General features: G+C 46.5%; 1 protein-coding gene across 3 annotated transcripts in view; it reads right to left on the reverse strand.

Moving 5' to 3' along the window:
- The window catches only part of SLC9A8 (solute carrier family 9 member A8), a 106,801-nt gene that overhangs the window by 38,788 nt on the left and 53,704 nt on the right, over positions 1-14,309 (reverse strand). For all 3 annotated transcript variants that reach the window (XM_053250440.1, XM_053250439.1, XM_053250441.1), the window contains 2 exons: positions 12,913-12,996; positions 9,283-9,384 (listed from right to left, as the gene is read on the reverse strand). In XM_053250440.1, coding sequence (XP_053106415.1) covers positions 9,283-9,384; positions 12,913-12,996 — 186 coding nt within the window. The remainder of the gene's footprint in view (positions 1-9,282; positions 9,385-12,912; positions 12,997-14,309) is intronic.

Here is a 14,309-nt window from a genome sequence, read left to right on the forward strand (position 1 = left end):
TAGCGGTGAGCGGGAAGAGCAGGATAAGCCCACTCTCCCCGCTCATGAGTGGGCAGGGAGCCCTGGGTGGCCGGATTGGCCGCCCACACGATGGCCGGCTCCAAGATGGAGCCGGCAGGGGCTGGGGAGCTCGGGGGCTGCGCGGCCCCCGGAAGCACCAGTATGCCCTGCGCGAGCATGCAGGGGATACTGGGGAGACCCCCGAGCCGGGAGGCTGCTTTTAAGCTTTCCGGCCGGGGGTCTACTCATGAGTAGCCGTGGCATGGAGCCGCACCACGGCCACTCACGAGCAGATAGCCTGGGTTTGCGGAGCGCTCGCTCCGCAAACCCGGGCTAAGGGGCGGGCTACAGGAGCGGGTTAGCCGCTCCAGAACCACCGGGCTCGGCTGTGAGCCCGGTGTTTCTTACGATCACAAAAATCAGACTAGGATTTTCCTAGCCTGATTTTTGTGATCGTAAGAATAGCCCCTCTGTCTTTTACACTAATGGGCACATAACAAGCTAGCACCAAGGAGGAGGGAAGAAACAGAAGCAATATATAATCTGCCAGAATTGTTTATTTCAGAAACAAACATATCAACTGAAAATCGGCCACAGGACACTCCTGCCAAACACAGCATCATTTCGTGCTCTGACATCAATTGCATAATGATGTATAAACAAATGTTGCGAGGCCCATGTAGCTGCCTGGCAGATAGTGTCCAAGGGGACTGCATAATCAAAGGCTACGGAGGCTGCCACGGACCTAACAGAGTGTGCCTTAACTGTCGCAGGCAACTGTTTATGAGCCAGTTGGTAACAAAGCTCAATTGTGGACACAATCCACCTAGAAATGGATTGGCTGAAACTTGTAGACCTTTACATGGTCCATTGTATAGAACAAACAAGACAGGGGACTTCCTCCACACAGTAGACCTCTGAATGTAGAAGGATAACGCCCTTCAAACGTACAAACAGTGTAAATTCCTTTCAGCATCTGTAGAAGGATCTGGAAAAAATACATGGGCAAAGTCAGCAGGGACGGGTGGTGAAACATAGACACCACCTTGGGCATCTGGACATCTAGCCTAAGTACGACTTTGTCCTTATGGAACTGCAGATATGGCTGGTCAACCCTCAGGGCTCTCAACTCACTGACCCTCCCAGCTGAGGTAATGGCCACCAAAAAGGTGACCTTCCAGGTGAGGAGATGAGGATCAATTGAGGCCAAAGGCTCGAACGGCAGTTGGAGCAGACCAGCCAACACCACTGACAGGTCCCAGGCAGGCGACATGACAGGATCATCTAGGAACAAATGCATTAAACCTTTTAGGAAACTTTTAACTACCGGGTCTTTAAACCAAGAAGCCTGGTCAACAGGAGAATGTGCCACAATGGCTGCTAAATACAGCTTAAGGAAGGAAAGCTTTAATCCAGACTCCTTAAGTGACAAGAGATAATTACATATACCTTGTACAGATGGATTACATGCATCAAACCCATGTAGGGAAGCGAACACACAGAAACGAGTCCACTTGTGATTGGATACCTTGCGAGTGGACTGCTTCTTGGCAGCCACTAAAACTTCCTTATGCCTCAATGGGAAATCGGCAGGACCTTCCATGCAGTCAGATGGAGAGTCTGAATGTCCGGGTGGAACACCCGAACTTCCTCCTGTGACAGCAGGTCTGGTAAGGCTGGCAGTCATATCCAGTCCACCACCAAGTGGCTCAAGGTCGGAAACCACGGCCTCCTGGGCCACCATGGGGCTATCAGAATGGCCCTGGCTCGATCTACCCGTAGTTTGCTCAGGACCTTCAGAAGAAGGGGAAACGGGGGAAACACACATAGTAGAGGGCCTGTCCAAGACAGGACAAAGGCATCGCCCAGACTATCGCTCTCCTGGAGCAATACTGAGCACATTGAGCATTGTCCCGGGAGGCAAAGAGGTCCAGAGTGGGAACGCCGCATTTCACAAATATGTCTCTGAGAACACCGCAGTTCAACATTCACTCGTGGGGATCACCTTCATTCTGCTCAGGGTGTCCGCTTGAACATTCAAGGAGCCCTGTATACAATATGAACTGCCTGGGGCGACACCACATGTGCCACACACCAATGCCAAAGGTCCAGAGGCAGGAGCAGAAGACTCCTCGAGGATGTCCCTCCCCGTCAGTTGACATAGGCTTTCGTCATCGTATTGTCTGTTTGTATGGTCACCAAGTGGCCCCATATCATAGGCAGGAAGCCCTTGAGGGCATTGAAAATGGCCAACAGCTCCAAATAATTGATGTGATGGTAGCGCTCCCTAGGGGACGAATGTCTGCTCAGGTGCAGCCCTTCCAGGCGCACTCCCCACCAAAGCTCTGAGGCGTTCGTCGTGATCACCCAACGGGAACCGGGAATCCGAAAGGGGGCACTGAAGTTTAGATGTCAGAACTGAGTCCACCACTCCGCCATCACCCATACCTATTGAGGAGGAGTGTGTTCTAGGTGGCCTGGATCCCGAAGGGGATAGGACACATCCAAAAACCACCTCTGGATAATCCGCATGCAAAGACATGCCTGAGGCAGTATGTATGTAGTGGCTGCCATGTGACCTAACAAGTGTTGTACTGAGCGCAGAGATTGTGGGCCTCCTGTCAGGAAATTCATGGCCAGCCCCTTGAGAGTACATATACGGGCGTCAGGAAGAAAGACCTTCTCCAAGGCCATATCAAATATCAGCCCTATGAACTGTATCCTGCGGGTGGGTTCCAACTAAGATTTCTTGAAATTGATTTGGAAACCTAAACCCTGCAGGGTGTCCACCATGAACTCTAGGGCCTTCAGAACCGTCCGCCTGGTGCTCACCATGATGAGCCAATTGTCTAAGATGGCAGCACCTGAAACCCTCTCTCCTGCAGGAAAGCCACCACAGGGGCGAGGCATTTTGTAAAAACCCTGGATGCCGTTGTAAGACTGAACGGAAAAGCTTTGAATTGATAGGGGATCCCCCTTATCTGGAAGCACAAGAAGTGCCAATGCTGAGGGTGAATTGAGATGTGGTAATATGTGTCTTTTAAGACCAAAGAGACCATCCACATACCTTTCTCCAAGATTGACATGATGATCGGTATCGATAGCATCAGAAATCTTTTGTACAACAGATGCCTGTTCAGGGCCCTGAGGTCCAGTATAGGTCTCCAACCTCTGTCCGGTTTTGGCACTATAAAGTACCGGGAGTAGAAACCGGGGCTGTCCGGATTGGCAACCTTCTCAATCGCATCTTTTAATAGGAGCTCTGTCATGGGCATGCTATCGGACTCCAAGGATGAGGAGGAGACAGGCAGTGTGACAGCTGAGGAGAGAGTGCAGCAACCTCAAAGGCAAGAAGTTGCAGAGGAAAGCAGGACCGACTCATGAGACACTGAAAAAGAAACAGAGCCTAGTACAACAGCAACTGTGGAGGAGGCACAGCCGATCTCAGCTGTAGAGAGGAATCAGTCGAAGAGATAGGAGGAGATAAGGAGACGCATGCGCAGAACAGCTCGACTAACAAGAAGAGCTGCTGAGTCAGGGACCCATGATTGAAAGCACATGGCTTCAGCCTATTTAAGATGGCTTCGCCTCAGCTGCATTGCTGGTAGAAACGCCGTGCTATGATGAGCTATCCAGCTGTGTTCCTGCTTGTTTTGACTCTGCTTTGCCTCCAGACTGTTTGGACTCTGTGAAATTCGACTTGGACTTGGTTTGACTAACTGGATATTGTAACGACTCAGACTGGCTTTGGTTTGGAAATTGCTTACGGCTTGGCTCTGATATTCTCCTTTTGATCCTTTGCCGACTTCACACTTCATCTGGTGATATACAGCTCCAGATTAGCCTGACAGGTTTACAACAGCACGGTCTTCTGTGGTTTTGTGTTCGGGGACAAATACGACATTGAAAGCACCGTGCTTTTCAACTTCTGCACCTTCTGGAGCATGTCATCTGTTTCTTCTGCAAACAGGCTGGTCCTCGACCTTAGCACGGGCCTCATAGTTCAACCCCAATGAACGCAGCCAGGCATGCCATCTAAGCGTCACAGATGTGGCCATGATTGGCCGGGCACTCAGCTGAGTGCCTGGCTGAGTACAGCTCCTGTTTGGCCACCTGAATAGGCACCTGAAAGAATGTCTTGGCCAAATCCCTCTTATCCTGAGGTAGAAGAAACAAAAATGGGCCCACCTTTTCCCACAAAAAATGGTTACATCTTGTATTATACACCTGATAATTAGCCACTCTTAAGTGGAGGGCTGAGGCTGAATAAAGTCGTCTCCCAAAGGAGTCCAATTTTCTCTCTTCTCTGTCACTGGGCACTGACTGGCTGTGGCCCCTGGAGCGTTGCAAAGATGCCTCCACCATGATTGAATTTAATGTGGGGTGGTTCTTCAAAAAGGCCATATCGTCCTGCAACTTTACTCTGTAGAAGTTTTCCAGGCGCTGATTAGGTTGAGAAAGAGTCGCCAGTTTCTTCCAATGGCCCTTCATGACGTTCAGTAACACCAAACTGAGGAGTAGTGTGGCCGGTATCTTGGCTTCTGAACCAATCAAGCTGAACAGTGGATCCAGTTCTCCTTTCTGCTGGGTACCGAGGCTAAAACCCAGGGCCAAATGTGTCACGTAAGCTGAGTAGAGTTTGAGGTCCTCAGACAGGGAGATTGGGTTCGAATCTGACTGGATATCAAGAGGGGACTACCCTTGTGAAGCACAGTCCGACTCATGTGAGCTGGTATCACTATCCTCCTCCGATTCAGGAGGAACTAGAGAGTCCTGAGCTAAGGGTGTCGATTCTTCCGGAGAGACCGGCTTTCATTTTGCTCAGTATCGAAGCAGGTATCTCCGCTAGTCACACTGGGTTAGAGACAGATGTCTGTTGCAATGGAGTCAAATGTGGCGGTTTGAGATGCTTGGTACGGTCCCAGGGGGAGTGCTGGGGCGAGCGGGAACACGGCCTCCCTTCCAAGTGAGATGGTGGTTGCCGCCATCCCCTTACAGTACTGCGTGTCTCATAAGAGGGAGCCTCCATATAACGGGGGCCGTATCTGGGCCTCCCAAAGTTGGAATAGTCCGAATGATAGTCTGCTGGGTACCAATCACATGATCCAGAGTCTTGGTGCCAAGTTGCATAGGAAGGCTCAACCATCACCAAGGGAGATTGGTGCTCCAATGATCAATAGAAATCCGAGTAGACAGAGTCACGATGGTTCCAGGCCCGATCTTGTTTGTACTCCAGCAAGCGCGCTTCTGAGTCCCAGCGATCACTGCGGTCCCTAAGAAGGGTGTGGTCCTGTTGACTCTGAAGGGGCGAACAACGGCTAGGGGGATATGCTTCCCTGTCTGATAAGGCGTAGCCAGGTTTGTCCGCGCAGGAATCCTAGGTTTCTTTGCCACAGGGGCCTCCAATTCAGGGGCCGATGAGGCGGTCTTCTGCTTAGGTAGTGGGGGAAGATGTTGACCCCCCAACAAATCACGATGCAACTTCTACTTCTACTTTTCTTTTTAGGCATCAAAGTCACAGAGATCAAGGGAGATTTCGATACCACAATCGCCAAACACTGGACAGGATCTTCTGTGTGGGCCTGCTCACCTGATGTCATCAAAGGGACAACCAGAGGGGGTGTCGATACCAGTACCGAGCTCGGGATCTCGGCCTCTACTGGAGCAGACACAGAGCACTCCGATGTCACAGATGAAGCAATTTTTGCGGATCACTTCAATGAAAGGGCTTCCGAAGAACGGACAGCCAGGTCCCACAGGGCTGCATGCAGGCGAGAAGCCCTATTTTTGCAAGCCTGCTTCGTAAATTTTTGACAGTGAAGGCAGGTCTTGACAATGTGGGATCCCCTCAAACACAAGAGACACTCGGTATGAGTATCAGGGGAAGGGATCTTCGATCTGCACCGAACACAGTTTTAAAAGTTCGTTGTTCCCGGCATAAACACTGAAGGCCGGCGGGCCACCACACTCCATTCCAGCTGGGATCGGAGCTCAGAAAGAAGGAAAGACTGTAAGAAAACAAAACGCCAAGAAAAAACCGCTAACTATGCAAAGAGATAAAGAAACTAAGGAAGAAAACGAAGAAGCAGGGAGAAAAGAACAAGGGGATAGATCAATCCTACTCATTGTCGAACTCCATGATGTTTACTGAAGCATGGATGAAGAAAGACTGAGGGGATGAGGAATGGCGCAGCTGCATATGGTGGCTGGGGGTGGGGTTCCTCAGAAGGTGGGGGCAAGAGGTAACCGCCGGCCTCAAAGAGCGCACAGACGCTCTGTGCGGGGTCAGCTATTTAAAAGTAATACATGACTGTACTGTGCACATGGCAATGGCAGAAAGGGAATTGTGAAATTGTAGAAACATGAAAAAGCGATTTGGCAGTCAAAGGACAATGTGGGCATAATTTGAAGAGGTGACCTACAATGGCTTGTCTTTACAAGAGGGCTGGGTGCGTGCTTGGAAAACCTTTGCCTTACTGCTCTATGCATAACTGCGCAGCACAATTATGAGACCAAAGTCTAGGCAGGGTTGAATTAACCATTGTGCTAGGTAAGGACTAAGTGTCTTGCTGTGGTGTGATTAATTGCCTGGGAGCTCCCCAGTGTGAAAGCTCTGCCTTTCTTCTCTTTGCACTGGGATTTATTAGAGTTCTCTCCAGCTCAGAATATAGTTTTGCAGCATAAGACAGGAAAACAATTACTGGATCTCTCCATGTAGTAATAATTAAAATACTGGAAACCTGACAAAACATGAAAGAATGCTCCCTGTAATGTGGAGAGGGGGCTGAAGGTTTGGGGGCACTGCAGTGAGAGTAGCGATGTGTCGGGGCTGGGTCGTGGGCAGTTACTGCAGTGTAGTTCAGAATCAGAAGGCAGAATTTGAGGACCAAGCAGAGAGCCAAGAGTGCGGAGAAGTAGAACAGACTAGAAAGCAGGATCAGGTGGCACACCAAGAGCTGAAACGGTTGCCAGAACCTGAGGGGTATACTCGTGGGTCAAATGGGCTGTAACCCAAAATTTAGCTTTAAAAAAGCCAATCTGCGGTTCAGCAGTCTGCCACATGGGGCAGCTGTACAGACTACTAGGAATGGGCCTGGACCGGTCAGGAGGCCATTGAAAAGGCCTCCGGACCGGTCCGGACCTTGGTGGTTCGGTTCGCGGGTGGGGGGTAGCTTTAAGAGCAGCGGGAGGGTTTACTTACCCCTCCCGCAGCTTTCCCGCTCTGGCGCCGTAATCTTCAGAGTAACTGGGGTGGCAGGATACCTCCCTGCCACCCCTTCCCCGCCGCTGCTCTGCAAACCTCCCAGGAGTGCTTTGCGCGCGTGCGCGCATGTCAGAGACGTGAAGCGTGCAGTATCCTGCCGCCCCAATTACTCTGAAGATTACGGCGCCAGAGCGGGAAAGCGGCGGGAGGGGTAAGTAAACCCTCCCGCCGCTCTTAAAGCTACCCCTCACCCCAGTGCCGGACCGCAGTGTGGTGGTTCTGTGCACACCCCTACAGACTACAGCAGAGGTTGTCACACTGGATCCCCAAATGCTGTTGGACTCAACTCTCATTACCCCCACCACAATAACTAAAGGCCCTTGTAGCTTGGAATGATGGGAGTTGTAGTCCAACAACATCTAGGGACCCAAGTTTTAGACTATGGCTCTTAGCTTAGTCCTCACAACATAACAGCCTCCAACTCCTGAATGCCCATGGAGGAAACAGCTTGGTATGGATCAGAAACATGTTACATTGTGCAACATGGTTCAGCACATGGCCCCCATGACTTTCAGAAAAACAAGGAAGAAACATCCAAAAAAATTTTTTAATTTATCCCTCCCACTAATCTACAGGTGAAACTCGGAAAATTAGAATATCGTGCAAAAGTCCATTAATTTCAGTAATGCAAATTAAAAGGTGAAACTGATATATGAGACAGACGCATTACATGCAAAGCGAGGTAAGTCAAGCCTTAATTTGTTATAATTGTGATGATCATGGCGTACAGCTCATGAAAACCCCAAATCCACAATCTCAGAAAATTAGAATATTACATGGAACCAAGAAGACAAGGATTGAAGAATAGAACAATATCGGACCTCTGAAAAGTATACAGTGTACTGTGCTTGATTGGCCAGCAAACTTGCCTGACCTGACCCCATAGAGAATCTATGGGGCATTGCCAAGAGAAGGATGAGAGACATGAGACCAAACAATGCAGAATTGCTGAAGGCCGCTAATGAAGCATCCTGGTCTTCCATAATACCTCATCAGTGCTACAGGCTGATAGCATCCATGCCACGCGCCGCACTGAGGCAGTAATTGCTGCAAAAGGGGCCCAAACCAAGTACTGAATACATATGCATGCTTAAACTTTTCAGAGGTCCAATATTGTTCTATTCTTCAATCCTTGTCTTATTGGTTCCATGTAATATTCTAATTTTCTGAGATTGTGGATTTGGGGTTTTCATGAGCTGTACGCCATGATCATCACAATTATATAAATTAAGGCTTGACTTATCTCGCTTTGCATGTAATGCGTCTGTCTCATATATCAGTTTCACCTTTTAATTTGCATTACTGAAATTAATGGACTTTTGCACGATATTCTAATTTTCCGAGTTTCACCTGTAGTTTTAAATAGATTTTCCACAGCATCTCTGGCCTTGCCTTGCCTCGTCTGCCACCCCCACTGTGGACAGCAGCTGCTGACTTCATATCCTTCAATCTGGCACTGCTCCTAGCCTGACTGATCCCTGAGGCTGTGTTCACACAATCATGGTGATCCTGGATCATGGCAATCCTGGTCAAACCACTGTGGGTTAAAACACTTTTAACAGGATTGATAACCAGGATCTGATCTGAAATGTGGAATAACCACAGAGGTTTTACCAGGACAGCACAGAATTCTTGTTTCTCACAAACAGTTCTGCTGGACACAGAGATCCTAATTAACTCTTTAACCAGGATCGCCGTGATTGTGTGAATGCTGCCTGAGCACACCATTTCTGAGCACTGGTTCTGACATTATTGGGTTTACTTGCATCCTGAAAAATATACAGAGAGAAAATTGAGACAAAACAGCCAAGCAAGTCCCCTGTATATCAGGATAGTCCAACGGAAGTTTGACACAAGCTTTTGAAGCTGGTCTGATTGTTGTGAGTGCGTAATTCCTGCCTGCCCTTTCCACACTTGTGTCTTCAGCCATCCCTGAATGAGTGCTGAAGAACCCAGTCCTCAAATGAGCCCAGTCTTTCATACCACACCAAACCCTGCACATCCACTGGAGCTCTCACCTGGCCCAAAAAGTAAATTCCTCCACCGACAATGAAAGCTGAAATTGCTGTCCCAATCACAGAAAACAGGGTGATGGAGCCAATGTTTTGAAAGAAGTTTCCCTGAAAGCAAGGGGGAAATTTCAATGAATTACACAGTATCTATTGTTCTTAATATCATCTGAACCTGACCATTGCCTTGGACTCTGTCTGCTAAACCCAGCCATGCACAAGTGAGCTGGGCTTCCTCATCGGTGGGGAAATGCCTTTCATATTTCTCCATTTAATTGTGCTTTTGTTTGTAGGCCAAGTCCTGGCACAAGAAGATTAGTTTCGCAGTTGAGCTCATGAGTTCTGGAGCCCTTGTGTGTGTCTCTCTCTCTTTTTAAAAATTAACCACACGGGGTAGGCATTTTCCATTCTACACTCCCCACTTTTTTGTTCGAAAGCTACCAGATTACTAATCTGTTCCAGTACAGTGACTGACATACTGTCAACAAAGCGTCTGGCTCACAACAGATTGTTTGCACAGTTGCACAAAACCATTCTTGTGCAAGAGGGCTATTGTTTCCAATGGCCCTCTGTCATTCAACTGTTATTTGTGCAACTCTGCAATCCAGACTGCTCTTAAGAACATAAGGAAAAGCCCTGCTGGATCAGGCCAAAGTAATCTAGTCTGGAATCCTGCTTCACACAGTGGACAACCAGGTGCATCTGGGAATCCAGCACATGAATCCAGCATGCGGATGCTCCGTTGCAAGGAAGGTGGAGTGTTACATGGTATGTCAGCTGAGAATAATCAGTATGCAAAAACATGTTTTTGCACAAGGGTCCGATCCAATGGGGGCACAGCAAACTGCTGCAGAGGAGAAACCACCACCATGCCTCCATTTCATCCAATCACCTATCCATGCAGCTGATGCAGGGAAGTGCAATCTCAGCATTTTTTCCATCTCAGATCCGTACTGCTAATTGCAAACAGCTGTTAAGTATGAGGGCAGTGAGATCAAGACAGCTGAATCAAGGTCAGGAGCTCTCTTTCTCCTGCCCTCACACCTCCTCATCAGGCATGCTAGCAGCTTCTGCTCTCCATCCTCCATCAGTGACCATACTGAGAATATCAGAGGTGGGGCAGCTTTCTATGGTGCTCATTTTTCTGGACTGGGATCACTATGCTCAGGACAGTTTTGTAGAAAAGTCAAATATATTTGTGTTCCTTTCCTTTGATCAAGCAAGAAAATAAAACTGAAAAGGACTAAAACGATTCACATGTCTAATAAAGCAAGGCAACTGAGGAAGGTTTAGATGCACTTTTTCAGGTCTCAGAAGAAAGCATCACCCTTAACTCAGACCACTTTGCTGTGGTCATTTTGGTCTGAGCGTAAATAATGGCATGTGTCCTGCATTTTGAAATTTTATGAGCAGTGCTCTTCATTTTTCAAGTCACATTGAAATATTTGACTCTGGAATGAATTGCAGTCCGCTTCATTCCATACAGCTTATTTTAATCCCATTACTTAAAAATAGATTAAACAAACCCATTTCCTGGTTTGTGAATGAAGCATCAAGTGCTGTTTAGTTCATTTGTGACTATTAAAATTTACCATACATTGATACAACGAACTCTGGCCAATATTAATCTTGGAATTAGAAATTCATATGGGTTGCCTATAGAAAATCCATCTTTCTTGCCCTCTGAAAAGATGATTATTTTCCTTATAAGACTTCTTCTCATACAAGATAAACTTTCTGACTAGATTTAAAATGTGGAGGCAGGAAATGTATCTTATTGACTGGTCAATAAGGCATTTGTAAAAGCAACTGTTTTCCATGCAGTTAGGTAGGTAGAGTCACTATGAAAACTATTCAGAGCTATGACTAGTGAATAACATGGAGGCCTAGAACCAGATGTGGACTGGTTGCTAGGAGCTCATTGCACCAATGTTCTAAGGCTTGGGTTGGCTGCCCTACAGAAAGCCTCCTCTCCTACATCCTGCTCATCTTCTTTAAAACTGAACCAGAGCTCTCCCAAGACCGTTCTGCATGTATGCATATGACAATGGCTTATAGGAGGTAGCAGCTCTCGCTGGAGGCATGCCAAAGCCCAGAGCAGAGCATCTTCCAGAAGCATCTTCCTGTTTTGGCTGTCTTTTAGTAGTCAAGAGTTAAGCTAGTATTTAGGGGCCAGAGGGGAAGGTTAGTTAAGATTTTAATCCCATTGGGATTTTCTGGTGCTTTATCCCGATGTTTCTCCAGCTATATTTATAGCACTTTATTTGCTCCTTTGAGATTTCATATAAAGTAAAAGTGTGGGAAATCTGACTTCTCCATGTACAGTGCACAAATAAAATACTACATTATTATGGCAGAGTTTCAGAAGGCAACAGGTTGTTTCCTCAATTTCCTCTAAGTTTAATTACCCTTTAGACGTCTTCCACTTTGGAATTGTGAACTTATAAACTTTGGCATAGTCCAGCAATTCGAATACTGGACTTGGATCTCAGAAACTGGGATTTATAGGGTGAAGACAGTTGTAACATTCTTAACAGCAAGCACAGGAAACACAATTGTTGTAATTATGTGTGCACGTACAGATATTGACAATATTGACAACGTAACGATATTGACAACATCCTAATGCTGTGCACATGCAGTTAAAAATGGCACACGTACAGCACAAGTGTTCCTACTTCTAGAAATGCATTTGCTTGTATGCAGGACGGCCCTCTTCCCCTGGAAGTGCTTTGTGTGACCTGGGAGTAGGTCCCTGAGGACTGTGTGACCTTCCTGGACCTATTTCTGGCCACACAGAATGTTTCTGGGTGGGGGGAGGGATCAGTGGAACACCCGCAACCCCATGTGCATGATTAGCTACACTTCAGAAGTGGAGACACCAGTGTTCTGTGCATGCCTTTTTTAGCTGCACATGTGCACAATTAGCCAGGCTGTTGGCCTGACTAATGTTCAGTGCACATACAGTAACATGCTTCTGTTTGTACTCTGCATTTGAGGGGGCCTGTACTTAGTTTCACTTTTAAAACAAACACATGTACAGTATTTACACAAAAACATGTAAATGTGCTCCTTATATTAGGTAGAATTTATTTATAGCGAAATCTCATGAACTGCTATTAAAAGTTAACACAGCAACCAAGTATAGGACTCTTACAGATACCTTCACACACATATAATATTATGTCTGAACAGGGCTTTTGTTCTGTTGCCATCCTGAGTGGATACCCAGGCATTGCAGGAAAAGACTGAATTTGAATGCCCTTTGGTACTTTCGAGCTTTATGATGGAAGCTATAAGTCTCATATACTATTAAGATTACCTACTGGAAATTTTGTTCTCAGGGCTTCAAACCTGCATGCTTATCACATGATGACTGCAGCAACAAAGATGAGTTGGATGTGTGAACGGGCTATCACCATCACACCATAGACAGAGGTGGCATTACATCAACTCAAGCACAACGCTTTTCCAATTAGTCAGTTCCAACACTAATCAGCTGATGTACAAATCTGTGTGAATCGAACTCAGTTACACTAGCAGAAGACTAAATTACGGTTATTTATGTCAAAGTAACTAGGTAACAGAGCATTGGCCAAGAAATAAATATATCTACCAAGCACATCTGCAGCATCTCACCTTGTGTAATGAATACCCAGATTCAAAAATAATTGGCGGGAGTAAAAGAAGGAAAAACATATTGGGACGAAACATTTCTTCTTCCTGCAAAATATAACAAACAAAAAATTGAAGAAGGGATTACAAAACGTGTGATAACGAAAATTAATACTATATCAGGAACAAACAAATAAACCGAGTTCAAACCTCTCTGAAGTGTCTGTCTAAACGGGGACATTTTAAGAAGCAAAGATGCCAGGAAATGAATTTTATATTAATCTGCCTCATTTCCCACCACAAATAAAGAGGATTTTAGGATAGCAAACATCCTCGGGATTACCTTTTAAATTGCTTTTCACAGTGACTAAAAAAGGAAGTGCAATTTGAACAGTTGCATCCAAATAAACAGAATGGGAAACAGAGTATCTTGCTAACAAGAAGTATTTTCCCTACAGAAATAATTGATAGTCTTATCACTGGCTTTCAGAATCGAAATAAAATGAAACAAAATTATTAGGAAGCAAATGGGGATGCACTGCTGCAATGGACTTTGTGGGCCTGCTTTCACAGCCAGCTTGGATGCAGAACACGACAGTTTCCCTGTCAGACACAGATGAGCCATAGGAAATACGTTTATTCTGGTTCCTATATAAAGTAAGTACATGTCAAAGTGCATGCTTTGATCAATAAATCCTAAGTGCTTGGGCTTCATAAGCATTAGACATACTGTCCTTTACAGGACAGTACTTGGATTTTACAATCATTAGATATTGCCTCTTTCCTAAAATCTAATGACACCTACAATCAGTTTGGAATATCCTTTTGGCTCTACTGTTGTGGTGGGCTTGAAAGTGGGCTTGAAGGAGGACTAGGCTTCAATTAGAGGAACTGCTTGGAAGGTGGGCCTCAACAAATAAGGACAAAAGCCCTGGAGAATCAAATCCCTGTGGCCCAATACAGAGTGAGGGGCAGGTTTTACTGGACAACAGCCTATAGAGAAGTAGGGGGGAGCGTGTAAGAGTTCAGTTCTTCCCTGGAGGCCTCTGAGTGAGGTACGATCAGCAACTACTGCAGGACAAAAGGAGACTAACAGCCTTGGGCTGGGAATCAACTGGAAGTTCCTTACCAGGAAGTAAGTAAGAAGGCTAGGGACCAGTTTAGCTAGATGTGTCAGGGAATTTATTTTTGTTTAAGAGCTTGAATCTGATTGCATGGTTCTTTGTAGTTCCTGGGGAAGGGTTTGACTTGAATGGAAGCAGACATTTTTGATGCCTCTATAGTTTTCCTTATCGTCCAATTATTAATAAATCCTTACTGTTAATGTTACAGAGACTATTCACACTAACATGCAAAACCGGGCTAAAGGAGCCCAGCCCAGCTTTGCATGCTCGTGTGAACTACCGGGATCGATCCTGGAA

The sequence above is a fragment of the Hemicordylus capensis genome, chromosome 4, assembly GCF_027244095.1.
Source record: "Hemicordylus capensis ecotype Gifberg chromosome 4, rHemCap1.1.pri, whole genome shotgun sequence".
NCBI classification, from domain to species: Eukaryota; Metazoa; Chordata; class Lepidosauria; order Squamata; family Cordylidae; genus Hemicordylus; species Hemicordylus capensis.